General features: G+C 44.9%; 1 protein-coding gene across 3 annotated transcripts in view; it reads right to left on the reverse strand.

Annotated features, from left to right (window-relative positions):
- Positions 1-26,406, reverse strand: part of si:ch211-223a10.1 (probable protein S-acyltransferase 23) — a 38,151-nt gene extending 11,745 nt beyond the window's left edge. Inside the window, exons 1-7 of one of the 3 annotated variants that reach the window (XM_020510726.2) lie at positions 26,243-26,406; positions 17,833-17,968; positions 16,137-16,247; positions 14,252-14,384; positions 12,110-12,288; positions 7,195-7,268; positions 2,523-2,685 (exon numbers count right to left, since the gene is read on the reverse strand). In XM_020510726.2, coding sequence (XP_020366315.2) covers positions 2,523-2,685; positions 7,195-7,268; positions 12,110-12,288; positions 14,252-14,384; positions 16,137-16,247; positions 17,833-17,968; positions 26,243-26,372 — 926 coding nt within the window. In that variant the 5' untranslated portion in view covers positions 26,373-26,406. Of the gene's footprint in view, positions 1-2,522; positions 2,686-7,194; positions 7,269-12,109; positions 12,289-14,251; positions 14,385-16,136; positions 16,313-17,832; positions 17,969-26,242 lie in introns of those variants that run through there. The other 2 variants (XM_048616361.1, XM_048616362.1) reach the window with 2 other exon arrangements.
- Between the last annotated feature and the right edge of the window lie 725 nt (positions 26,407-27,131).

Raw genomic sequence — 27,131 nt, forward strand, 5'->3', positions numbered from 1 at the left:
GTTCTGTAGCCACTCCTTTGTGGAATTCTGACCCTGCTTTTTAATTCCTCCCCACAGTTACTTACTTACACAAAGAACAATGAATAATACAGCACAGGAACAGGCCCTTCAGCTCTCCAAGCCTGTGCTGACATAGTTTACCCTTCCACACTAAAACTGTCTTCAATTACAGGATCCATATCCCTCTATTCCCTTCCTACTTATGTACATGTCCAGGTGTTTCTTAAATGCTGCTATTGTGCCTGCTTCCATCACCTCCTCTGGCAGCACGTTCCAGGCACTCACCACGCTTTATGTAAAAAAAACTTTCCACTCTATCCATGCCATACATAATCTTGTAAACTTCTATCAACTCACCCCTTAAACTCCTGCGTTCCACTGAAAACAAATCCAGTCTATCCAACCTTTCTTCGTAGCTAAAATCCCCATACCAGGCAACATCTTGGTAACAAAAACAGAAATTGCTGAAAAAGCTCAGCAGGTCTGGCAGCACCTGTTAAGAAAAAAATCAGAGTTAACGTTTCAGGTCCAGTGACCCTTCCAGTTCTGATTAACTCTGATTTTCTCTTCACAGATGCTGCCAGACCTGCTGAGCTTTCTCAGCAACTTCTATTTCTGTTCCTGATTTACAGCATCTGTAGTTTTTTTTCGGTTTTTATTTAACATCCTGGTAAACCTTTTCTGTACCCTCTCCAAAGCATCCACGTCTTTCTGGTTGTGTGGTGATCAGAACTATATGCAATATTCCAAGTGTGGCCTAACTAAAGTTCTTTAAACCTGCAGCATAACTTGCCTACCCCTATACTCAATGCCCCTTCCAATTAAGGGAAGCATGCCATAGGCCTTTTTTAACTACCTTACCTACCTGCGCTGCCACCTTCAGTGATCTGTGAACCTGCACACCCAGATCCCTCTGCATATCAATACTCCTAAGGGTTCTGCCATTCAATGTATAATTCCCACTTGTACTTGATCTTCCAAAATGAATCACCTCACATTTGTCCGGGTTAAACTCGATCTGCCATTTTTCTGCCCATGCCTCCAACCGATCTATATCCTGCTGTATCCTCTGACAATCCCCCTCACTATCCGCAATTCCACCAATCTTTTATCATCTGCAAACCTACTAATTAGACGAGCAACATTTTCCTGCAAATCATTTATGCAGACCATGAACAGCAGACGTCTCAGCACTGATCCCTGTGGAATACCACTAGTCACAGCCCTCCATTCCGAAAAACTTCCCTGCACCGCTACCCTCCATCTCCCATGACTAAGCCAGTTCTGCATCCATCTTGCCCCGATACCATTAAATGTCACCTTTTCGTACCAGTCTGCCATGAGGGACCTTGTCAAAGGCTTTACTGAAGTCCATGCAGACAACATCAACCGCTTTTCCCTCAACAATCATTTTCATCACCTCCTGAAAAATCTCGATCCAGTTAATGAGGCATGACCTCTCATTCATAAAACCACGTTGTCTATTGCTAATAAGTCCATTTGCTTCTAAATGCATTGTCCCTGAGAATCATTTCCAATAATTTCCCTACCACCAACATGAGGCTCACAGGCCTGTTGTTTTGTGGGTTGTCCCTGCTACCCTTCCTAAACAGTGGGAGAACACTGGCTATTCTCCAGTCCTCTGGGACCTCACCTGGAGCCTAAGAGGATACAAAGATATCTGTCAATGCTCCAGCAATTTGTTCTCTTGCCTCCCTCAATATTCTGGGATAGATCCCATCAGTACCCGAGGATTTATCTACCTTAATACTTTTTAAGACATACAACACCTCTTCCTTTTTAATAGCAACTCATGTAATCAAGAGCCAAAACAAGTGTTAGGGACCAGACCAAACCCCATCAAGATATATTAAAAAGGTAGCCTAGACCCTAAACTTTCCTTATCTTAAAGGCAAGTGGTAAGCGGTGTGCTCCGGCTTAAATTCGATTGGTCAAGCTACCAGATTTGAAGCAAAGCATACTTTATTCGTACACTATCGTTAAAATACAACAAAAGAAAGAATTGGAATAACTTAACTGTAATGGAAAACTTAACAGAATAATAGATTTTTTAAAATTACTAAACAGTAACTGTTCCAATATAGTAAAATCCCATAAACACACCCTTGGAAAAGGCAAATTCTGGAATATAGATTGTCTCACATGCAATTCTACAGTCTTAGGGGGAAAAACATTGAGAGAAAACTCTGGGACAGAGAGTAGGAGGGAGTGATGTACTGCAGCTTCCAAACCCAGCTTCAAGACCCCAGCAACTGCTACTAAAAAACTAAAATTAAAAATTCTGGCTCAGTTGGAGTTTGACCCCACCCATTCAGGCTACTTCTATTGTTCCAACTTTAAAAAAAAACCCAAGGCCGGACAAGCTGTTATTTACTTTATTGGATTCAAATAGCTAGCTTGTTACCTCTGTCTTAAAACCCTTCTTCAACAAAAAAAAGGACAAAATACACCTCTCGAAGCCGTAGTATTTTCACACAAGCCCAGAATAAAGCTCTTCCTACCTGGAAAGGTGAGAAATGCGGTGGTACTGGAAAAAAACTGTTCTGCCAAGGACAGCAAAAGCAATTAGACTGAAAACTCCCCCATATTCTCCGAGGTAACTTGCGATGAGGAACACAACTGCACTCAGGACTCCTGGGAATAGCAGACAGCCATAGTACAGTCCTAAAGGTCAAAAGATATAGATAAGGCCCCATTGTTATTACCTGTTCGTGAATTTTATAGAGGCCACTTTAGAGCAAGGTATCTAAGCCAGCAGGAGGTGTAGCAACTTTGCAATGTGTTCCGAGTCGAATTGCTAATCCTGAGGCCTGAACTAATAACTCAACAACACAGGTTCAGATCACCCTATGATAGCTGGGGATAAATAAATTAAACTCAAAATTAAAAAAAAGCTAATGAACATGGTTGTTAAAGACTCTTCTTGGTACACGGATGTCCTTTAGGGAAGGAAGTAGAGCTGTTCAAGGTCATAGAATCCCTACAGTGCGGAAAGAGACCTTTTGGGCCATCAAGTGTGTGCTGACCCTCTGAAAAGCATCCCACCCAGACCACTCCCCTACCCTATCCCTGAAACCCTGAATTTTTCCATGGCTAATCCATCTAACGTGCACATCCCTGGACACTATGAGGCAATTTAGCATGGCCAAGCCACCTAAACCTGCACATCTTTGAACAGTGGGAGGAAACCAGAGCACCCAGAGGAAACCCACGCAGGCACAGAGAGAATGTGCAAACTCCACACAGAAGAAGCCCTCTGTCCCACTAAATCTGCACCAAACATAAATAATCTGCCACCCTCACCTGGTCTGGCCTACTTGTGACCCCAGACCCACAGCAAATGTGGTTGATTCTTAACTGCCCCTTCAGGCCAGCATTTCCCAATGTGCTGTGCACAAAACAGAAAATTCCACTCCCACACTGCGCCCACCCCTCAACAACAAACGGCCCCCTCACCCAACAAGACACTTCTTATTCTTTCACCATTCGCCTTAAATCTGCTATTTTCTGCCTGTTGCTGCTCCACTAGTGGAAACTCAGAAAGCTACAGTACTTATAGGCAGTAGGAACCGCAGATGCTGGAGAATCTGAGATAACAAGGTGTAGGGCTGGATGAACACAGCAGGCTAAGCAGTATCAGAGGAGCAGGAAGGCTGACGTTTCGGGTCTGGACCCTGGCACTCCCACCAAGAGGATTTGGATCTCTCACCTCATCATGCTCTGTTAGAGGAATCCCAATCCACCTAAAATACACTGAGGGTGAGAGTTTAGTCAGACACTTCTAAAGGAGCTCTGAGGAAGAACTGGTCAGCACATGTTGGTGGCCCAGGTAGAGGAGAAGAGAGATTTATTCCAAGAATCCTCTTTGTCTCTTAGTTGACATTGTGCTGTCAATCAATGCAGAGGGATGTGGTCCTGCCTCATGGGGACTGATCAGCGTAATACAACTGACAGAAATCTCTCTCACGTTTACCCATACTGCAACAGACGCTGAGATTAAATGTCTTTTGTTATAAGAATGGCTTGGAGCAAATTTAACACGAGCAGGCCCTACCTCTTCATTCTCTTTCTAAGCTTAGACACAAGATCTTTCCATGGTTAGATTTTCCTAGAGTAGAGTCACCAGAGACTGTAGCTCCAGTGATGTGACTCCATGCAACTATGGTCGACCTTTCTTTTTTAAATTAATTCATGGGACGAGGACATCACTGGCTAGGGCAGCATTTACTGTCCATCCCGAATTGCCCAGAGGGCAGTTAAGAGCCAAACATATTGCTGTGGGTCTGGAGTCACATGTAGACCAGGCTGGCTAAGGACGTGAGATCCCTTTCCTAAACGACATTAGTGAACTCAAGGGTTTTTCTGATAACCTTAATCGTAAGCATTAAGACATTTAATTCCAGACTTTGACTGAATTAAAATTCTACCATTTGCCACAGTGGGATTTGAACGAGGTCCTTGGAACATTACCCTAGGGCTCAGGGTTAACAGTCTAGTGATAGTACCACAAGACGATCACTAGTATCAGAATGATTGATAAGTCGGTAGTTTTCCTGATTGTCCATATCACTCCTCAGTCATTCAATCCCAGGGAGGGACTCGAATCGGGAGCTTCAGGCTCAGTGATGGGGTCACTATGCACTGCGCCACAAGGTGTTCCCCTTGAAATAAACATAATAATCATTACATGTTAACATTAACTCTGCTCAAAGTTTTTGAGAAGATTTGTAGCTCAGGTTGTGGATGAGGTTGTAGACTTGTTCACTGAGCCGATGTGTTTGGTTGCAGACGTTTCATCACCCTGCTAGGTAACATCGTCAGCGCGCCTCCGGTGAAGCATTGGTGTTCTGTCCCGCTTGTTATTTATATGCCTCAGTTTGTTGGGTTGGTTGATACCACTTCCGGTTCTGTTTCTCAGTGGTTTGTACACAGGGTCTAATTCAACAGGCGGCGATAAACCCAACACCACAGTTAGGGAACCAGATTACAACAACCCTGAAGAAATTACACAACTCAGGAGACATCAGCAAGCCAGACCACCAAAAAAATGAAGCCAGAGGGATCCAACACACCCCCTTCCATGGAGTCCCCAAGGTACACAAGCCAGGGGTCCCCCTCAGACCCACTGTCTCACTACCAGGTACGCCAACCTATAGACTACCCAAAAAACTAAAACAGAAACTGAAATACTTAGTTGACAACACTACCCACTCCATCCACTCCTCCCAAGAATTCCTCAACATCATCAACGACACCAGGATAGAACAGGATGAGATAATGATATCCTTCGATGTAACAGCACTATTTACATCCATAAACATTGACCGAGCCAAAGAGACAATTGCCACACTGCTGGACGAATCAGGAAGGTAGACACCCCACAACACCAACGGCATCAACAGGGACAGCACCCTGAAACTGCTGGATCTGTGCCTCACAATCCACTTCACCTTCAATGACCTTGTATTCAAACAAATTAACGGAACACCAGTGAGATTCCCAATATCAGGACTGATTACAGAAGGGGTAATAAAAAGGTTAGAATGGACAGCGCTCCCCACTATACAACCCAAACTCTGGGTCCAATATGTAGATGACACCTTCGTGATTATCAAACTCCCAAGACTAGAAGAAACCCACCGACACATAAACAACATCCTCACCAGAATAACATTCACAATAGAAGAAGAGAACAACAACCAACTACCCTTCCTAGACATAATGGTGGAACACAAGTACAACGGGGAACTCCAGACGAGCGTATATAGAATGACCACACATACAGACCAGATACTCAGTTACAGTAGCAACCACCCTAACGCCCACAAATGGAGCTGCATCAGGGCACTATTTAAATGAGCCACAACACACTACAGCATCGGGGTAGGCAACGGCCTCATGGTATTATTGCTGGATTGTTAACCCAGAGAGCCAGATAATGTTCTGGGGACCCGGGTTCGAATCCTGCCATGGCAGATGGTGGAATTTGAACTCAATAAATATCTGGAATTAAGAATCTAATGATGACCGTGAATCCATTGTTGATTGTTGGAAAAACCCATCTGGTTCAATAATGTCCTTTAGGGAAGGAAACTGCCATCCTTACCTGGCCTGGCCTGGCCTACATGTGACTCCAGATCCACAGCAATGTGGTTGACTCTGAACTGCCCTCTGGGCAATTAGGGATGGGCAATAAATGCTGCCTAGCCAGCAATACTCTCATCCAGTGAATGAATTAAAAAAAAGCCCGGAATTGCGCAAAGCAGAACAGGAGCACCTGTACAGAGTCTTCTAAAGAAATGGAAAAAAGCACAATCTGCCATTATCTCTGAAACAGACCACAACAGAAAGACACAACACGACCAGACTCACTAATCACCGTACCGTACAATCGAGGACATTTCAGAGATGGCCACAAGACTACTCAGACTCTTAGGCATCAGGGTAGCCCACAAACTAACAATCACCCTCCGACAGTTACTAACAAACATGAAGGATCCCATACCCAAAACCAACAAAAAACTGGTGTAATATTCAAGATACCATGCAAGGACTGTGGGAAACACTACACAGGCTAAACCAGAAGAAAAATGACAGTACTGATACATGAACACCAATTAGCGACCAAGAGACACAACCAATTTATCACTACACACGGACAATGAGGGACACCAATTCGACTAGGACAGCACATCCACAAATCGCACAGGCCAGAGACACAACACGGAATTCCTGGAGGCCTGGTATTGTAACTGGAACTCCATCAACAGACACATTGAATTATACCCTGTGTACAAACCACTGAGAAACGGAACCGGAAGTGGGACCAAACACCCCAACAAACTGAGGCATATAAATAACAAGTGGAACAGAACACCAACGCTTCATCGGAGGCGCACTGATGATGTTACCTAGCAAGGGGACGAAATGTTTGCAACCAAGCCTTCTGGCTCAGCGAGCTTGTCTACAACCTTGTTAACTCTGCTTTCTCTCCACACATGCTGCCAGACCTGCTGAGTTTTCCCAGCAATTTGTTTTTGTTTATAATCAATGTCAAATGACATCAAGCTCCTGGTCTGCAGAGCTCTGAAAGCTGGTGAAATGGTGCCATAACCAAAGCATTTGTCACACCTATTTGTAAAGTGTCAAAAGGACTTCCGTCATAGTAGTTACCGAATGGTTCCTTGGGTTTTCCTGTCTGTGATTCCCTGCTGAACTTGTTAAGCAGTTTTGTTACTTCCTGGTGTCTGTAAGAAATACACATTAATCACTGAGATATGTCAATATGAAAAATGGGTTGATTAATTTTTCCACTTTACAAGTTGCTGTGTTATTGTCTGCGCTGATCATGAGGGATAGATTTTCTGATATACAAATTCAAGGGCAAAGCATAATTACCAGCTAGGGCTCTGGTGGTACAATGGTAATGTCCCTACCTCTGTGTTCACATCTCGTGTGACAACATGTGCCTTTAACAGGGATTTGGTCTGTCCTGGTTCTCTTCAAGATGGATGTTGTAAGTCTAGTGCTGAGGTGTCTGCTCATGAAAAGCAGAGTAAATAGCTTTGCATTTTTTTAAAAATAGACAAAAAGAAGCATGAGTGGGTGTAGTCAGGCTCACACAGACCCAGGGTTTTGGTTTTGCTTTGAAGTTGAAGGTTTTGGAGTTGAAGCTGCTAGATACAGCTCTCTCTCTGCTGCTGCTGCAAAAGCTCAAGTGCTCTCTCTGCTGCTAGACTCATTCTGTTGGTGTTCCTTCTCCTGGACTGAAGGAGATAGCAAGTGAGAGAAATCTATTTTCTAGTACAATCAAGGAAATAGACTCTTGCTCATTTCCCATCCATGACAGTAAATAAGCAGATTACAGCTACTGAAAGCTACCTTTCCTGTAACACTGGCCTTTGAGGATGACTCTGCAGAAACAGAATAGTGACAAGCCACACATTAGAAGAATTACAGCAAACATTGTGCTCACCAGCACCTTATGAACCAACGCTCTTGCTAAACCAGCAAAAAACTGTATACCTCAAATACTGGACGTTTACTGTATTATCGCGATGTCTGAGTACTCAGTTGAGGTGCAAGTGAGAAGACTCTCAACTGGGAAGTTGTTATTCAAGGCAAAGTTGATTATTTAAGTGATGCATAATGTAAATAAAGTATAACAGCAATATACAGCCCTTACTTTATGCTTTTATTACTTAGTGCATGTCTTTACATTGATGACGTGAACTTCTTGATCAACGGGAATATTGGATTAACTGGTATACTCCTGGTCCCATAGACGTTGGGTTAATAAAAAGTTGGCTGTAAAACTTAATGAAGCCTTTGGGTTGCTTTTGTTCAACAAACTATCGGGGAAGGACAGTTACCTAGAGAACCTCGGAGAGCTGGGAGGCTGAATGAAGGGATGCTAGACCGAACCAGTAACACAATTCTCATTCCACTGGATTCTTGCCAGCTCCTTCTATCAGGCATATCTCTCCCTCCTCCACCATACAACTCCATACTGCCTGGAATTAAACAGAATGGAACTGAGACTGTTTCCAGCTTTGTCAGAACTGAGTGAAGGTATTTTTATTCACTCTGACACAAAGGCTGTTCTCAAAATTAAATGAACATCTTAAAATTAATGCACCAAGCACTGTTTTCGAAAAAAAAGTGTATCTAATTAATGCAGAATTATAGAAGAGTCTGTGTTCTGGGTTCCTTGACGCTCATAGTAGTCTATAAGAGGACATCAAAGTAGATATCAGTAACAGCAATAATCTTACCTGCATTAGATTTTGTGTTCAAGGCTCACTCCAGGGATTTGAGCCCAGAATGTCAGGGTAACCATTCAGTTTGGTACTGAGGAAGTGCTGCACTGTCAGCGGCACTGCAGTTTGGTAAAACTACTTAAACTGTGGTCTTGTTTCCCCTCTGAGATGGGTACAATGCAGAAAACAGTTGTATTCTCACTTAGCCACAGCACTCATCCATCGACCGTCAGTAAATAGATTATCGGTTTATGTATCTCACTGATGCTAGTGGGATCTTAGTTTTCCCAAACTAACTACTGCATCATGTGTAATAGCAACGACTACATTTAGAAAGCACTTCGTTGGCTGCCAAGTAAATTAGGACATTCTGAGGGGATGGGAGGCACTAGAGGGAACTTTGGAACAGGAGTAGGCCATTCAGCCCCTCCAACCCACTCTGCTATTTTGTATGGTCATGCCTGACCAAACACTTCAGTGTCTTTCCCCATACTACTTCCAGAACTTGTGATGACATCAGAAATGAAGAATCTATCAATCTCTACACTGAACATGTTCAAAAACTGAGCTTCCACATTAATCAGGGATGGAGAATTCAAAAGATTCATAACTCTCTGAGTAAAAGAGAAACTTGTCCTTATCTCAATTCTAGGTGGCATCGCTCTTTATTTTAAATTGTGCCAAAGACAGAAATTGCTGGAACAGCTCAGCAGGTCTGGCAGCAAGTGTGGAGAGAAATCAGAGTTAGTGTTTCGGGTCGAGTGACCCTCCCCGTGTCCCCCGGTTCTAGAGTCCAGGCTAAACATCTTACCTAGATTGACGCTGTCTACCCTTTCAATTATTTTGTAGGTTTGATGAGATCAATGGGATTATAAATCCAAGCACTGTGTTTGTTTGAGAGGGATAGTGGGAACTGCCGATGCTGGAGAATCTGAGATAACAAGGTGTAGAGCTGGATGAACACAGATGCAATCTGACCCCACTACCAAAAGTTTTTCCCTCCCCACCCTTATCTGCTTTCCGGAAGGACCGCTCTCTCCGTGACTGCATTGTCCGCTCCACACTCCCCACCAGCCCCACCACACCCGGCACTTTTCCCTGCAACTGCAGGAAGTGCTACACCTGCCCCCATACCTCCTCCCTCACCCCCATCCCAGGCCTCAAGAAGACTTTCCACATCAAGCAGATGTTCACCTGCACATCTGCTAATGTGGTATACTGCATCCGCTGTACCCGGTGTGGCTTCCTCTACATCGGGGAAACCAAGTGGAGGCTTGGAGACCGCTTTGCAGAACACCTACACTCGGTTCGCGACAAACAACTGCACCTCCCAGTCACGAACCACTTCAACTCCCCCTCCCATTCCTCAGACGATATGTCCATCCTGGGCCTCCTGCATTGCCACAACGATGCCACCCGAAGGTTGCAGGAACAGCAACTCATATTCCGCTTGGGAACCCTGCAGCCCAATGGTATCAATGTGGATTTCACAAGCTTCAAAATCTCCCCTCCCCCTACCGCATCCCAAAATCAGCCAAGCTTGTCCCTGCCTCCCTAACCTGTCCTTCCTCCCACCTATCCCCTCCTCCCACCTCAAGCCCCACCCCCATCTCCTACTTACTAGCCTCATCCTGCCTCCTTAACCTGTCTGTCCTCCCTGGATTGACCTATCCCCTCCCTAACTCCCCACCTACACTCACCTTTACTGGCTCCATCCCCGCCTCTTTGACCTGTCTGTCTCCTCTCCACCTATCTTCTCCTTTATCCATCTTCTATCCTCCTCTCCCTATTTATTTCAGAACCCCCTTCCCCTCCCCCATTTCTGAGGAAGGGTCCAGACCCGAAACGTCAGCTTTCCTGCTCCTCTGATGCTGCTTGGCCTGCTGTGTTCATCCAGCTCTACTCCCTGTTATCTCACTGTCTTTGTTTGTGTTGGTTTAACTCTTGAATAATTCATGTTGTTACCTTTTGTCATGTAGATTTGCAACCTGAAGTTTCTCACTCCTGTCCTTCAAAACTTGCTATTTCGTATTTCTCAGCATCATTTCTTTGAACTGCATGACAGTTGCTAAAATATTAGACAGAGTGAAGTCAGCAATGTATGAAACTAACATCACCAAGCAGCCTCAGGGTTAGAGAGAAAAGATAGGCTTTTTAAAGGACCAGGCTTCTCAAAATTCTTTAAGCCATGAAGTTGTTTTTGAAGTCTAGTCACTGTTGTAAGGTAGGAAATGTGGCACCCATTTTGTACACAGCAAGCTCCCACAAACAACAAGGTGATCATAACCAGGCAATCTGGTTTCATCACAGATATCATAGAATTCCCACAGAGTGGAAACAGGCCCTCCGGCCCAACAAGTCCACACTGACCCTCAAAGCATCCCATCCAAACCCATTCCCCCTATGACCCAACTAATTTAAACATCCCTGAACACTATGGGGAAATTTAGCATGGCCAATCCACCTAGCCTGCACATCTTTGGACTGTGGGAGGAAACCGGAGCACCTGGAGGAAACCCACACAGACACGGGGAGAACGTGCAAACTCCACACAGGCAGAGGGTGGAATCGAACGCAGGTCCCTGGTGCTGTGAGGCAGCAGTGCTAATCACCGAACCACCGTGCTGCCCATAATTCAAATTTCACCACCTCTCACGATGGGATTTGAATTCATGCCACCAGGACCCAGGGGTTTTGGATTGTTAATGCAGTAACATCACCACTGCGCCACTCAATCTGGTTTGTGCAGCATTGATCCGGCGATAGTTGTCAGGGATAGCTCCCTCATACTGTTCTTCAAAATAGTGCCACAGGATCTTTTACATTCCCTCACATAGGCAAAGCGGGACCCGATTTTAACATCTGACCCACTTGTGGCGCAATGGTAGTGCCCTTATCTGTGGACCGGGAGGCCAGGTTCAAGTCTCACCTACTCCAGAGGTGTGTGATAACATCTCTGGGCCGGCTGATTAGAAAAGTAGGTTAGATTAACGAAACATTTCAGCCTAAAGACAGTGCTTTCGTCAGTGTGGCACTCCCTCGGTACTGTACTGGAATGTTGACATGGACTTCTGTGCTCATGTCCTGGGGAGTGGGACTTGAACCCAGAATCTTACAATTCAGAGGAAAACGTGCTACTAACGGGGCCGTTGCTGCCGTGACTGTGTTTGGATTAGAGGTTGGTGCAATGCTGTATCTTCAATACCAGCTGCACAGCGACACATTAAACAAATGCCACTTCTGCACCTCTCAAGGCAGGGCAACGGCATGCGATATTCCTGTCAGGACGTGAACTTGCCACCAGGAACATACACAAACCGAGGACAAACCTGTGCGTTTTGCCTTGCTTCGCGAGATCCAGCGGGGTCAGCCCATCCTTGTTCCGTAGCTGGAGGAGAGGGATGCCAGCTTCCGTTGCCAGCAACCAGCAAATGGCAGCTGATCCTGTCTGAGCCGCCACGTGCATGGGGGTCATCCCCCATGTGTCAGCCGCATCAACTTGGCACCTCTGGGCGAAAAGACAGGTTTATTAACAAGAGGGAACATAAACAGAGATTGCTGGAAAAGCTCAGTATCCGCGGAGAGAAAACTCCTCAGTTCTAAGGAAAGGTCACTGGACCCGAAACGTTAATTCCGCTTTCTTTCCACCATCTGTGAACAGAAATCAGAGAGTTAACATGTCAGGTTGAGCGACCCTTCCTCAGCACTCTTCCGATTTCTCCCCACAGACGTTGCCAGACCTGCTGAGCTTTTCCAGCAATTTCTCTTTTACTTTCTGATTTACAGCATCCGCAGTTCTTTTCGGTTTTTATTCGTCGGTTCCTTCGGTTGGATAGCGATGCAGAGTGACACCAAAAGTGTGGGTTCGATTCCCTGCACTGGCTGAGGTCACCATGAAGAGCTCTCCTTCTCAATCTCTCCCCTCGCCCGAGGCATGGTGACCCTCAGGTTAAACTACCACCAGTCACCTCTCTTTAATGAGAAAGCAGCCCCGTTGTTCGGTAAGACTATGGCAACCTTACAAAAACTCCTGTTTGGTCAAACTTCATCTGTCTTTTAGAGGTTTATGAAATCAGGAGGGGTATAGATAGGGTTAATGGTAGGTGTCTTTTCCCTAGGATGGAGAATTTTTAAGGTTAGAAGAGAGAGATTTTAAAAAAGACATGACGGGCAAATTTTTTCACACAGAGGTTCGCATGTAGAATGAACTTCTGGAGGAAGTGGTGGATGCTGGTACAGTTACAACGTTTAAAAGACACTTAGATATGTACATGACTAGGAAAGGTTTGGAGGGATATGGGCCAGGATCTGGCAGGTTGGACTAGGTTAGTTTGGGATTATGATTGGAGTACGCTGGTTGGACCAAAGGGTCTGTTTCTGTGCTGTATGATTCTATGAGTCTGTGTCTTCTTCATTCATTGTTTTTTGTTTGGGGGTGGGGGGTGCGGTTGTGGGAGGAGGGTGCCGAGAAATGAGAGGGCTACCTTCTTTATGTTGGAAAAATGCTTCTTCTAACTGACCACCATTAGAAGGATTGATTTATTTACTTTAAAACAAACCCCATTAACTTAATATACATCATTTAGCAACAGGGCTGGTCTATATAGACTCATCTGGGAGCGAATCTCAAAGGGAGCAGTCTGGTGAAAAAGGATTGATCCAACATCCTCCAGCTGACCTTGTTTGGCAGGAAGTAACTTTATGATGACAGAGGTTAAGGGTCAATGGTTGTCAGGACCCAGCGCAAAAACAAAAGGGGATCAGTCAACAGCAACTCTTTAGGTAACTTAAGAGCCATTGTGACAGGACCAGCCCAGTCTGGTGTAACAGTCTGGTGCAGCTAGATTGCTGCACACCGTTCACAAGTAGAATCACTGACAGTACAGATACAGACAGCGATGGGATGAATTGGGAAGTGAGTAGAGGATTACTACAGTCTCTAGTGTGTGACTGGGTATCAGCCTGGACCGTTTCTCCCTACTGAGCAAAAATTGGCAAAAACTATCTGCCAAAAGCAAACTGCTGCAAACACAAATATACCAACGCTACAAGAAATCCAGAGGAGAAAGGTCTAGGGCAAATTGGTGAGCTCTTTCCAAGAGATAGCACCAGCACCAGCACAATGGAATGAATGGTCTCCTGCAATGAGAGATGCCATATCAAAGCAAAAAAAATCTACAAAATACAGGCTAAAACTGTACCCACAGGTGGGAATCTGAAATACAGCTGTATTTGAGGTGGCAAACCTCACAATGTCGAAAAAGTATTTGGATGAGCACTTGAAATGTGATTACATCCAAGGGTATGGGCCAAGTGATGGAAAGTGTAGACAGGTTGGTGGACGAATGGATGGGCCGAAGGGCTTTTTAATGAGCTATTCTATTGCACAGAACATATCTGCACTGGTCACTTTCCACAGGAGGTTCAGACTGAGCTCTTGGTGCAGGTCTTCTTGGTGGAAGATTACTCACCGCACTTCTCAGCAAATATCTGATGACGTCCTCATTGCCAATGGAGGCCGCAGTGTGCAGAGGGGTCCGCAGAAACCTGTCCGGCTCACGGAAATCAAACTGACCCATTTCTTCAAGGTAACGGATAGCGACTCTGCAGGCAGAGAGAGAGTGGAATCACGAGCTGAGGGGGAGCAGGCACCAACCAAAACGGGGGTTTTGCAGAAGTAACAACCTTGCATTCATATAGCGCCCTTAACACAGCACAACGTCAGCAGTACTTCACCGAACGATCATCAGGCAACAGCAGGCACTGAGTCACTGAAGGAGAACCAAAGAGCTTTGATTTTAAGGAGTATCATTTTTACTTTCGCCTATGGGATGTGGGCATCGCTCGCTGGACCAGCACTTATTGCCACAGTTCTAAGGAAGGGTCACCGGACCCGAAATGTTAACTCTGTTTTCTCCTTCACAGATGCTGCCAGACCTGCTGAGCTTTTCCAGCAACTTTGTTTTTGTTACTTATTGCCCCGTCCCCAGTTGCCCTAGAGAAGGTGGTGGTGAACTTCCTTCTGGAATCGCTGCAGTCCAAGTGCTGTAGATAGACCCACAATGCCTGTAGGGGGGGGATGCCAGGATTTTGACCCAGCAGTGAAAGAACGGTGATACACAGCAAACTTTTTATTAACCAGCACCTATGGGACCAGGAATGTGCGGGTTGATCAAATATTCCGGATAATCAAGAGGTAACGCAAAACCTCAGTAAACCCTGACCAAGAGAGGCTTCAAGACATCAACATCCCTCAAAACACTATGTAAAAACATCCTAAAATCATGTAAAAGATACACAGAAATGTAATGCAGGGGCTTACACATCACTGTTATACATTATAGGTGGCAGCATGGTGTCTCAGTGGTTAGCACTGCTGCCTCACAGCACCAAGGACCCAGGTTTGATTCCAACCTCGGGCGACTGTCTGTGTGAAGTTTGCACATTCTCCCCGTGTCAGCGTGGGTTTCCTCCGGGTGCTCAGGTTTCCTCCCACAGTCCAAAGGTGTACAGCTTAGGGTGGATTGGCCTGGTGGGATGATCTTTGGAGGGTCAGTGAGGACTCGATGGGCTGAATGACCTGCTTCCACTGTGCAGGGATTCTAATGACTTGCATTATAAATACTCAGTATTTGAGGTATATAATTTTTGCTGAATTATAAGAGTGCTGGTTGATAAGGTGCCAGTTAAAACAAAGTTTGCTGTATTTCCAAGTCAGGATGGTGAGTGGCTTGGAGGGAACTTGCAGAGGGTGGTGTTCCCACGTATCTGCTGTCCTTGTCCTTCTGGATGGAAATGGTCATGAGCTCGGAAGGTGCTGTCTGAGGATCTTTGGTGAATTTCTGCAGTGCATCTGGTAGATGGTACACACTGCTGCTACTGAGATTTGGTGTTGAGGGGAGGTGGTGCCAATAGAACAGGCTGTTTTGTCCTGGATGGCGTCAAGTTTTTGCAGTGTTGTTGGAGCTGCACCCATCCAGGCAACTGGGGAGTATTCCATCACAGTCCAGACTTGTGCCTTGTAGATAGAAGACAGGTTCTGGGGTGTCTAAGCGGAATTTTCTGATTCTTCTCGGAGTCAGGAGGAGGAGGATCCAGAGATAGAGAGGGGTGATGCCACAGAGGGACAGGAAACCAACAATGAGAATTCCTCCTCCCTCCTTATCAGCTAACTCAACCCCAATCCATAACGGAGACACTGAAATTCCCCCAATATCGCCACTCGCCGTAATTTCCCTGCACAGCCCATTCTGATACGCTGAAGCGATAAAAGTGCCCGATACTGGGGATTTTCCAGGTGGCCTGAAAATGATGTAAAATCTACCACAAGGATTGATGTATGAATGCCATACTTACACACTGCCACCAGACACGGCCTGGTGAAGGGCAGTCTTCCCTTGGTTATCCAGTGCTGCCACATTCGCCCCTTTCTTCACCATTTGATGCATAATGCACAGTGCCCCACGCCTAGAGTGAGCAAGGAAGAAGAGACCCTGGTTTGAGTCATTTTGCATGTACAGCTGAGAGTAAACCTACAAAAAAAATGGGAGAGCTAGGATGAGAGAAGGGACAGCGACAGAGAGAGAGGGGACAGCGACAGAGAGAGAGAGGGGACAGCGACAGAGAGAGAGGGGGGACAGAGACAGAGGGAGAGGGGGGACAGAGAGAGAGAGAGGGGGGCACAGACAGAGAGAGAGAGGGGGCACAGACACAGAGAGAGAGGGAGAGAGAGAGGGACAGAGGAAGAGAGAGAGAGGGAAAGAGGGAGAAACCGAGAGAGAGGGGAAGATGGAGAAAGGGGAAGATGGAGAGAGACAGACACAGAGTGAGAGAGACAGAGAGACAGAGGAATGGATACAGATAAAGAGAGAAGCTCTTCTTTCGAGTTCATCAGCTAGTAGGGAATGCAAATGGAATGTTGTCCTTTATTTCAAAGGGAATGGCCTATAAAAGTAGCGATGTTTTGCTAATACTACATAAGGCAGTAGTTAGATCACAGTTCTAATACTATAAAGAGTTTTGTGCCCCTTATCTAAGGAAAGATATACTGGCACTGTAGGCAGTCCAGAGAAGATTCACTCGGCTGACACCAGGTATGGAGAGAATATCTCATGAGAAGCAGTTGAGTAGGTTGGGCCCGTATTCGTTGGAATATACAAGATTCTGAGAGGATGTGACAGGGGAGATGTGGAAAGGTTGTTTCCTCCTGTGGGAGAGTCTGCGACCACAGGGTATAATCTCAGAATAAGGGGCTGCACATTTAAAACAGAAAAGAGGAGGAATCCTTCTCTCATGGGGTTATACACCTGTGGAATTCCTTATCACAGACGATATTGAGGTTGATTCATTCAGTATATTTAAGGCTGTGATAGACGGATTTTTTAATCAGTGAGGGAATCAAGGGTTATGGGAAAAAGGCAGGAAAATGGAGCTGAGGATTATCAGATCAGCCATGATGTCATTGAGTGGCAGAGCAAACTTGATGGGATGAATGGCCCATTTCTGTTCCTAGGCTTATGGCCCTCTGGTGTGGAAATCCAAAACAAGAGGAAAGAATCTTGAGATTAGAGCCAGAACATTCAGAGGTGAAGAACTTCTGCACAGAGCAGTGGACATCTGGAACCGGAGTTGGTGACAACAGAAGTCAGTTTTAAATTTTATCACAGAGGAGAATTACATATTTTTTTCCGCAGCAAAGATAGTAAGGAATGTAGAACAAAGGCGAGTAGGCTCAAGATGCAGATCAGTCATGACCGAATTGAACAGTGGAACCAACTCTAAATGCCAAATGACCAACCATTTGCTCTCCTGTACCTATGTTTGTGAAAATGAAGAGTAGAAAGTTCTGACAAAGGTCTTTCACAGGCTGTCTGAATACTATTTAATACTCCATTTGCGACATTCCACCTTATGAACCTCCCTGAGGCAGTAATGTTGGCAACATGAACAAATAGTCCTGTTAGTTACCCTGGAAACAGCTGGCAGCCATTTTGTTTGTCTGTCTTCAGATGTTACGTGGCTGATGGCTCTCTCTGCAGGAATTCTTACTCACCTGCAGGCAAAATGAAAGGGTGTCTCTCCTGCATCATTGGGAATATTGCTGTCTGCCCCATGTTCCAGCAGCAGGTACGACAAAGCCTTGTGGCCACGGTACGCTGCATGGTGAAGTGGCGTGAACCCATGCCAGCCTCGAGAGAGAGAGAGAAAATCAGTGTCACTGAATGCAGCAAATACAACAAGGCAAACAGGGAGCCATAGTACACTCGCCTCAGAGTAACAAGGTACTGGGCTCAAGTCCCTACTCCTAGATTCAAACATCACAATCAAGTTGGCACTTGGTGTGGTACCGAGGGAGTGCTGCACTGTTGGAGGTGCTGAGATGTTAAACTGAGGTAGCCCCCACCTATCTACATGGCACCATTTTGAAGACCAGCAGGGTATCCCTAACATAGAATAGTACAGTACAGGCCCTTCAGCCCACAATGTTGTGCCGACCTATTATTTTTAGAAATCTGGGCTCGTCCGGGATTTGAACCCAGGACTTCTTGCATGTCAACAATGCCCAAGACCCTAAGCGAAAAATCACACCCCTAGACCAACAAGCTGTCTAACACATCACAAAAAAAAGACAGATTCTCTGATCATTATTCGATTGCTGTTGGTGGGAGCTTGCTGTTCACAAATCAGCTGCCCCGTTTTGTACATTATAACAGCGGCTATATTTCAGAAAGGACATAATTGGCTGTGAAGTGCAATATCAACACATGCCTCTCTCTTTTGGGATACACGGAGTCTACTTTCTCAGCCCAGGTAAAAGGACTTGTAATGATAAGACAGAGAGCCCAGTAAATACCAGATATGTCCTGGCAACACTGATATCCCCTCACTCTGAGAGAGGCTGCTGCTCTGTTTTAATTGAGGGGTAAACAGGGATAGAAGGCTGCAACAAGATGAGAGGCAGAGAGTGGCAAAGTGCTTGTGAAGGAGTGGAAAACTCTTTGCAAGAGTCCGGCTGTTTCTGGCATAAGATGTTAATCCTATTAGCATACAACACTGCCATCTCATGATGAAAACTGAATTAGCAAAATGAGGCATGAGAAGTTTTAGAGATTAAAGATTTAAAGTGCATCCAGTAATTTCTGTTTGATTCAAATTCATTTCATTCAACTCACCTATTAATTTAGATTTTTAGCAGCAAGGTGCAAACTGCGCTCAAACTAAATTCTCCCTTTGCAAATAAGTGACCGTCAACATTTTGCATTTAATGCAGTGTCTTACAATCAGTAAATATTGAATTACATTAGTCATAAACAAGATGTCACCACGTCTACCCTACAAAGCTCCAAGACCCCACTGTTCCTCTAACTCTGCCTCTTGCAGATGCCCATTTTTCATTGCTCTGCCATTGGTGACCATGCTTTGAGCTGCCTGGATTTTCAGCTCTGGAATTCCCTTCCAATACTTCCCTCTTTATCCCGCTTCAATCCTGGAAGATGCTTCTTAAACACCTATCTCTTTGACTGAGCTTTTGTTACTTGGCTCAATGAATACTTTGTTTGATAATAGCTCCTGCCATGTGACTTGGGACAATTTCTTACTTTCAAGGCTCTATAATTTTGGCGCCATTAAGGACAGGATGTTCACACATTTATGCACATTTTTATTTCGTACAGTCCAGTCCAGTGCAAAAATATCGTGAGCCAGTGTGTCAATTTTCAGATTGTACACAGCTGAAACCCCCACTAATGGCATCCTGTTGTGGGTTAACATGGACCAGAAACTGAACTGGATCAATTCAATAAGTACGATGGTTACAAGAGCAGGTCGGAGCAGGGAACACTGCAGGGAGTAACTCACTTCCTGACCTCCCCAAAACCTGTCCATCATTTACAATGCACAAGTCAGGAGTGTGATGGAATACTCTCGACTAGCCTGGATGAATGCAGCTATAATGACCCTCAAGAAGCTTGACACCATTCAGGTCAAAGCAACTCATTTGACCTGCACTCCATCCATCACATTCTACATTCACTCCCTCCTCTACTGATACACAGGGACAGCAGATTGCACCATCTATGAGCTACCTTGCAACAACTAGTGACTTCCAAACTTGTGAACTCCACCGCCTAGAGGGACAAGGGCAGAGGGAATACCACTGCAAGCAAGTTCCCCTCCAAGTCACTCACCATCCTAACTTGGGACAACATTGCTATTTCTTCACTGTCAAAATCCTGGAGCTCCCTCCCTAAGACACTGTGGTTGTGTCTATACCCCAGGGGCTGCAACGGTTCAAGGCAGTTTACCACCACCTTCTTCAAGACAATTTGGAATGGACAATAAATGTCAGCCCAATAAGTGATACCGACATCCTCCAGGCAAACTCTAAAAGAGGAATGGATTAATGTCATTCCACTATTTAACAAATGTGAGAGTGCCTCGAGTCCTGTTTAATAGTTTCATTGGTTTGTTAAAATAACAAAACAATACTGCACAGGAACAGGCCCTTCGGCCCACCAAGCCTGCACCAATTCCTAATCCTTATTTAGACCCACTACTTATTGCCCATGCATGGTATCTATTCCTCTGTTCGCCTCCTGTTCACATGTCTATCAAAGTATGCCTCAAACGTTGCCATGCACCTGCTTCCACCAACTCCACTGGCAGTGCATTCCAAGGATCCACCCTCTGGGTGAAAAGTTTTTCCTGCACTTCTCCCTTAAATTTCCCCCTCTCACCTTGAACCCGTGCCCTCTTGTTTAGTTGACCTTTCCATCTTGGGAAAAACCCTCCGACTATCCACCCTATCTGTGCCTCTCGTAATTTTGTAGACCCCGACCAGGTCACTCTTAGCCTTCGTCTTTCTAGTGAAGACAATCTGAGTTTATCCAACCTTTCCTCACAATAAAACCCTCCAGACCAAGCAACATCCTGGTAAACCTTCTCTACCCCCTCTGCAAAGCATCCACGTCCTTCTGATAGTGTGGCAACCAGAACTGCATGCAATATTTCAAATACGGTCTAACTAACGTTTTGTACAAATGTAGAACTGTAACAAAAAACAAAACACGAAAACAAGTTGAACAACTTGTAAAAATACTGCACATCTATTGTAGGATCATGAGCATAGTCTGACAAGCTTCACTAGGATAAAAGTAATAAGGGGCTTGAAACTTTAATTCTGTTTGTCTCTCCACAGATGCTGCCAGACCTGCTGAGTTTCTCCAGAATTCTGTGTTTGTTTCAGATTTCCAACATCAGCAGTATTTTTTCTGTATTAATAAATTACGGTTCCTTGAGCGATAATCGGGAAGTGAATTTTGTACATTAAGTAGTGAATTCTCTCAGCAACATCTCCTTCTCCACAAAAGCAAAGTACTGCAGATGTTGGAAATCTAAAACGAAAATCAGCAAATGGTGAAACTACTCAGCAGGTTAGGCAGGCACTGCGAGAGAAACAGAGTTAAAGTATCAGGTCGATACTCTTTCAGCAGTGTGTGCTGGAGTCATTGGATTGTGAATAACTCAGGGTAGTGCTCTCTCCTCTCAGTTCTGGAGTTCAGCAATGATGGAATTGAAACTGGGGTGGGCCTGGCATGCGAAGCTTTATCAGAAAGCAGAAGGTAGCTGTATCCTCAGAGCCACTGTGATATCTGGTATTCCTATGTCAGGCAGGGTTGTTTGACGAGCACTCAGATTCAAATCCCATACCAGGGTGTGAATACAAATATCGAAGACAACTCTCCAATGCACTACTGAGGGAGTGCTGTCTTTCACATAAGGCATTAAACCGAGGCCTTGGTTTGAGTGCAATAAGACCATAGGGAATAGTAATAGGAGTAGGCCTTTCAGCCCCTTGAGACTGCTCTACAATTAAACAGGATCATGACTGATCCGACATTCCTCATGTCCACTTTCCTGCACTTTTCCCATAACCTTTGATTCCCCAACTGGTCAAGAATCTCTCTATATCGCCTTTCTACATACACAAGGATTCTGACCCCACAGCTCTCCATGCTCCATGGCAAGGAGTTCCAAACACTCTCAATGCTCCAAGAGAAGAAATTCCTCCTCATCTCAGTACTAAATTGGCTCCTCTTTATTGCAAGAATATGCCCTCTGGTCCTAGACTCTCCCCTGAGGGGAAACATCCTCTCAGCATTTATCCTGTCAGGCCCCTTAAGAATTCTATATGTTTCAATGAGATCACCCCTCATTCATCTAAATTCCAGAGGGTAGAGATGAAACCTGTTTATCCTTTGCTCATAAGACAATTTGTTGGTTGGTTCACCTAATGAAGGGGCAGCGCACCGAAAGCTTGTGTTTTTTAAATAAACCTGTTGGACTATAACCTGGTGTCGTGTGGCTTCAGACCTAAAATAACACAGGCAATTCGCACAGGGGTCACACTGGCAGTCACTGTGCCACAGCAATGAAAGAATCAAACATTGGGATAAAAATTTGATTGTCGAGGCCACTACTTCTCAGATGAAATGTTAAACAGACATCCCAGCTGTCTGGTCATGGGATCACAGGACATACTTGGAGAGGAGGAAGTTTCCTTGGCAAAACCCCCTCTGAATTACTAATCCAGTGGCATCACCACCACACCATTCTCCACTATCACAGCTCTTCTTCCAAAATGATTTTTCAAACATTTGTTTATCCATTTATTAGATATGGACATCGCTGGCTGGGCCAGTAGTTTGTTCCCACCCCTAATTGCCCTGGAAAAGATGTTAATGAGCCACCTTCATGAACCTCTGGCATCTGGGATGGGGTAGAAAGAGATGCATGTACATTCTCTCCATCGCGTCTCCAGTTCTTTTGACAATCAGCTTAAATCTGTGCCCCTTTTGGTGACCAACCCAGCTGCGAATAGAATCAAATCTTCCTTATGACCTGCCAAAAGTCCTGGAAAAAATCTACATGATGTTCGACTCTTCTCCTTTATTCATTCACGGGATGAGGGCGTCACTGACCAGGCCAGCATTTATTGCCCATCCCTAATTGGCCAAAGGGCAGTTAAGAGTCAACCACATTGCTGTGGGTCTGGAGTCACATGTAGACCAGACCAGGTAAGGATGGTAGTTTCCTTCCCTAAAAGACGTTAGTGAACCAGATGGGTTTTTCCTGACAATCGACAATGGATTCATGGTCATCATTAGATTCTTAATTCCAGATATTTTGAATTCAAATTTCACTATCTGCCATGACGGGATTTGAACCTGGGTCCTCAGAATGTTATCTAGGTCTCTGGATTAACAGTCCAGCGATAATACCACTAGGCCACTGCCACCTCTAAACTGCAATTAAAGCTCTCTCCACACTGTCCCCATCAAACACTCACAGGAGAAGGACAGCACAGGCTAGGTTCCGAGTAAAGCTCCCTCTCGTCTTTTAAACTGAAATTAAAGCTTTCTCCACATTGTCCCCATCAAACACTTCCAGGGCAAGGATAGGACGGGGTTACATACGGAGTAAATCTTCCTCTAATCTTTTAAACTGAAATTAAAGCACCCTCCACATTGATGGAGGCAAACACGCCCAGGACTATACATATATTACAAACAAGAGGTTAACTAGGGAGAAGGTAGGACCGTTCAAAGATAAAGGAGGGAACTTGTGCTTGGAGGCAGAGAATATGGGTGAGATCCTAAATGAGTACTTCGCATTGGTATTCGCCCTGGGAAAGAATATGGAGGCCAGTGAGATTAGTGTAGGGAATGCTAATATGCTGGGGCACTTAGAGATCAAGAAAGAAGTGGTGCTGGGTCTCTTGAAGAGCATTACAATGAATAAGTCCTGAGGGCCCAATTGTATCTATACCAGGTTATCGAGAGAGGCGAGAGAAGAGATTGCTGGGATGTTGACCAAGATCTTTGTATCCTCCCTAGCCACTGGAGAAGTCCTGGAAGACTGGCGAGTAGCTAATGTTGTTCCTCTGTTCAAAAAGGGAAAGAGGGATATTCCAGGAAACTATAGACCGTGAATCTCACATCAGTGGTTGGAAGCTACTGGAGAGAATATTTAGGGATAGGATTCAAGCACATTTGAAAAAGCAAGGCCTAATTAGGGATAGTCAGCATGGCTTTGTGCAGGGCAAGTCATGTCGTACTAACTTGATTGGATTTTTCGAGGAGGTGATGAAGGCGATTGGTGAGGGTACAGCATGTTGTCTACATGGATTTTAGTAAGGCTTTCAACAAGGTCCCTCATGGTCGGCTCATCCAGAAGATTAAGACATAAGTCACACAACACCAGGTTATAGTCTCCAGGTTATAGTTCAACAGGTTTATCTGGAATCACACAAACTTTCAGAGTGCAGTCCCTTCGTCAGGTGCAGCGAAAGAGCAAGGCACATAGACACAGAGGTAGTTTGTAGGCATAGAGATCAAAAGATCTTACAATCTTACTGAGTGGAGTGTCAGATGATAAGTCTCTGCAGGTGATCAAGACTGTTAGACAGTGTTTATAAACTCAATGTCAGTGCTGTTCTGTCATGACCATCAGGCAAAGCGATAGGAATATACAAAAGGTGACAACTCAGGTCAGACAATGAATTGTAAGTGTTAGGTTTTGTTCAGAATCTGTCTCAGAGTTTTAACCTGGAATCAGGCTGGTTTTATTCCGAAGGCTGGAATTTATACACACACATATAAATCTATGGGGTGAATCATTTCACCTAAGATGTTACATTCTATTTTGTTCAAAAGACACAATTTGTAATCACAGTCAGTCAGTGTGGCATCTTATAAATTCCTGCTTTTGGAATAAAACCAGCCTGATTCCAGGTTAAAACTCTGAGACAGATTCTGAACAAGGCCTCACACCTACAATTCACTGTCTGATCTGAGATGTCACCTTTTGTATATTCCTAGCGCTCTGCCTAATTGTCAGGACAGCACAGCACTGACATTGACTCTACAAACACTTTACACACCATCTAACACTCTTGGTCACCTGCAGGGACCTATCACCTGTCACTCCACTTACACCAGTTATATGATCTTGGAGTTGTGGATAGTGTAGAAGGTTATCAAAGGATACAACAGGATATAGATCAATCGCAGATAATGGCAGAGAAATGGGAGATGGAGTTTAATCTGGGTAAGTGTGAGGTGCTACACTTTGGGAGATCACATGTTAAGGAAAAGTATACAGTTAATGGCAGGACCCTGAACAGCATTGATGTACAGAGGGATCTTGGGTTTCAAGTCCATAGCTCCCTGAAAGTAGCCATGCAAGTAGATATGGTGGTAAAGAAGGCGTAAGGTTTGCTTGTCTTAATTGGTTGAGGAATTGAGTACAAGAGTCAGGATGTCATGTTGTAGCTTTACAAGACCTTGGTTAGGCCATATTTAGAGTATTGTGTTCAATTCTGGTTGCCATTTTACAGGAAGGATTTGGGGGCTTTGGAAAGGGTGCAGAAGAGGTTTACCAGGATGCTGCCTGGATTAGAAGGTATGAGCTATAAGGAGAGGCTAGATAAGATGCATAGAAAGGGTTGATGGTCAGACTCCCCGGAGTTGAAATGTCTTATACTACAGCGCATGCATTTATGGTGAAAGGGGGAAGGTTCAAAGGAGACGCAAGCGGCAAGTTATTTTTTACAGAGTGGTAGGAATCTGGAAGGCTCTGCCAGGGGTAGTAGTGGAGGCAGATATGATAAGGAACTTTTATATAAGTGCACGAATATGCAAGGAATGGAAGTGAAATGGACCAAGGGCAGGCAGAGGGGATTAGTTTAATTTGGCATCATGTTTAGCACAATGTCATGGACCAAAGGGCCCTTTCCTGTGTTGTACTATTTATTCTGTGACAAGTACAGGATGGGGTCAGACACGGAATAAAGCACCCTCTAGTCTTTTAAAATGAAAGTAAAGCTCTCTCTACACTGTCCCACCAAATACTCCCAGGACAAGTACAACATGTGGCTAGATACAGGGTAAATCCACCCTCCCTTACTCTTTTAAACTAAAGCTCTCTCTACTGTTTTAAACTCAAAGATTCCTCCTCTTGCAAACTGAAAGTAAACCTGCTTCTTACCCCGACCCTACCAAACACTGAAAAGTGCAGCATGGGGTCGGATACAGAATATAGCTCCCTCTACCCTGTTCAAACTGAAGCTCTCTCTACTCTTCACCGTAGCAGAGTCTACAGCCCAGCTTTGGTCAATAGACTCGGAAGCCTTGCCGGGTGCTCATCCTCAAATCGAACACGCTGCCGACCGCAGAAACAGGCCATGGCAGAGCGAAGAGAGAGATGCGGACACTGCAAACGGGGGGCCAATTCTCAAAGAGGAGATTGCAATGCTCTCTCTCACACACACACACTTGAAGGTTTTATTTGTAGGGGTGGAAGCCAAGCTGCAAGAAGAGGCTGAGCTTCTTGCGGAGGGTCCCCGGTTCACACCTAGCCAGGGGGGAGAAAGTGCTGTGTAGCAGGGTCTTGGTGTCCCTTACCTCTGGCACTGAGCACTGCCCGATCTTGCTGCAACCAACGGGCGCACTGTTGCAGGTCGCCCCGGCTCAGCGCTTCAGAGAAAGCGGAGCTAGGGGCCACCCAGTGAGAAAGCGGCGCTGCAGGTAGCATTGAGAGTTCGAGTCCAACTCCAGAACCAGCTCCAAAGCTCCCGGAAAACAACAAAAAAAAATTAAATAAACTGCCACCTATTGGAGGGGAAAAATTACGTTTGCAGAATTTTAACCACAGCACAAAAATAAACAACCAGTCGGCAATAATTTTGTTTTGGGATAGAATAAGGGCTTCTAAAATAAAATAAAAATATCTTTTTTTAAAAATAATCCTATTGATCAGTGTTCAAAAATCTTCCCAATATTTCATAATGGATGGTTCTCAAATCAATGCTGTTATTATCTTCATGATTTTAATTAAAAAGATAAATAGATTAAATTTACAAAAAGTACAGTAAATGGAGTCCCATCTGCTCCAGAGGTGTGTAATAACCTCTCAACAGGCTGATTAGAAAAATAAGTTAATAATAAATAATTTAAAATAGTAAGTGGAATTTCCCCTCACTCAGGATCATGCTTTGGTGGCAGACACAGCAACAACTGCAATTACATGACACCTTTGATGCCGTAAAACACCCCAAGGTTCAATACATAGTAATGATATAAAACAAGACAAACAGAGATAGTAGGAACTGCTGATGCTGGAGAATCTGATATAACAAGGTGGAGAGCTGGATGAACACAGCAGGCGAAGCAGCATCAGAGGAGCAGGAAAGCTGATGTTTCGGGCCTGACCCTTCTTCAGAAAATGTCAGCCCAAAACGTCAGCCTTCCTGCTCCTCTGATGCTGCTTGGCCTGCTGTGTTCATCCAGTTCT

This window comes from Rhincodon typus, chromosome 34 (genome assembly GCF_021869965.1).
Source record: "Rhincodon typus isolate 14 chromosome 34, sRhiTyp1.1, whole genome shotgun sequence".
NCBI lineage: Eukaryota > Metazoa > Chordata > Chondrichthyes > Orectolobiformes > Rhincodontidae > Rhincodon > Rhincodon typus.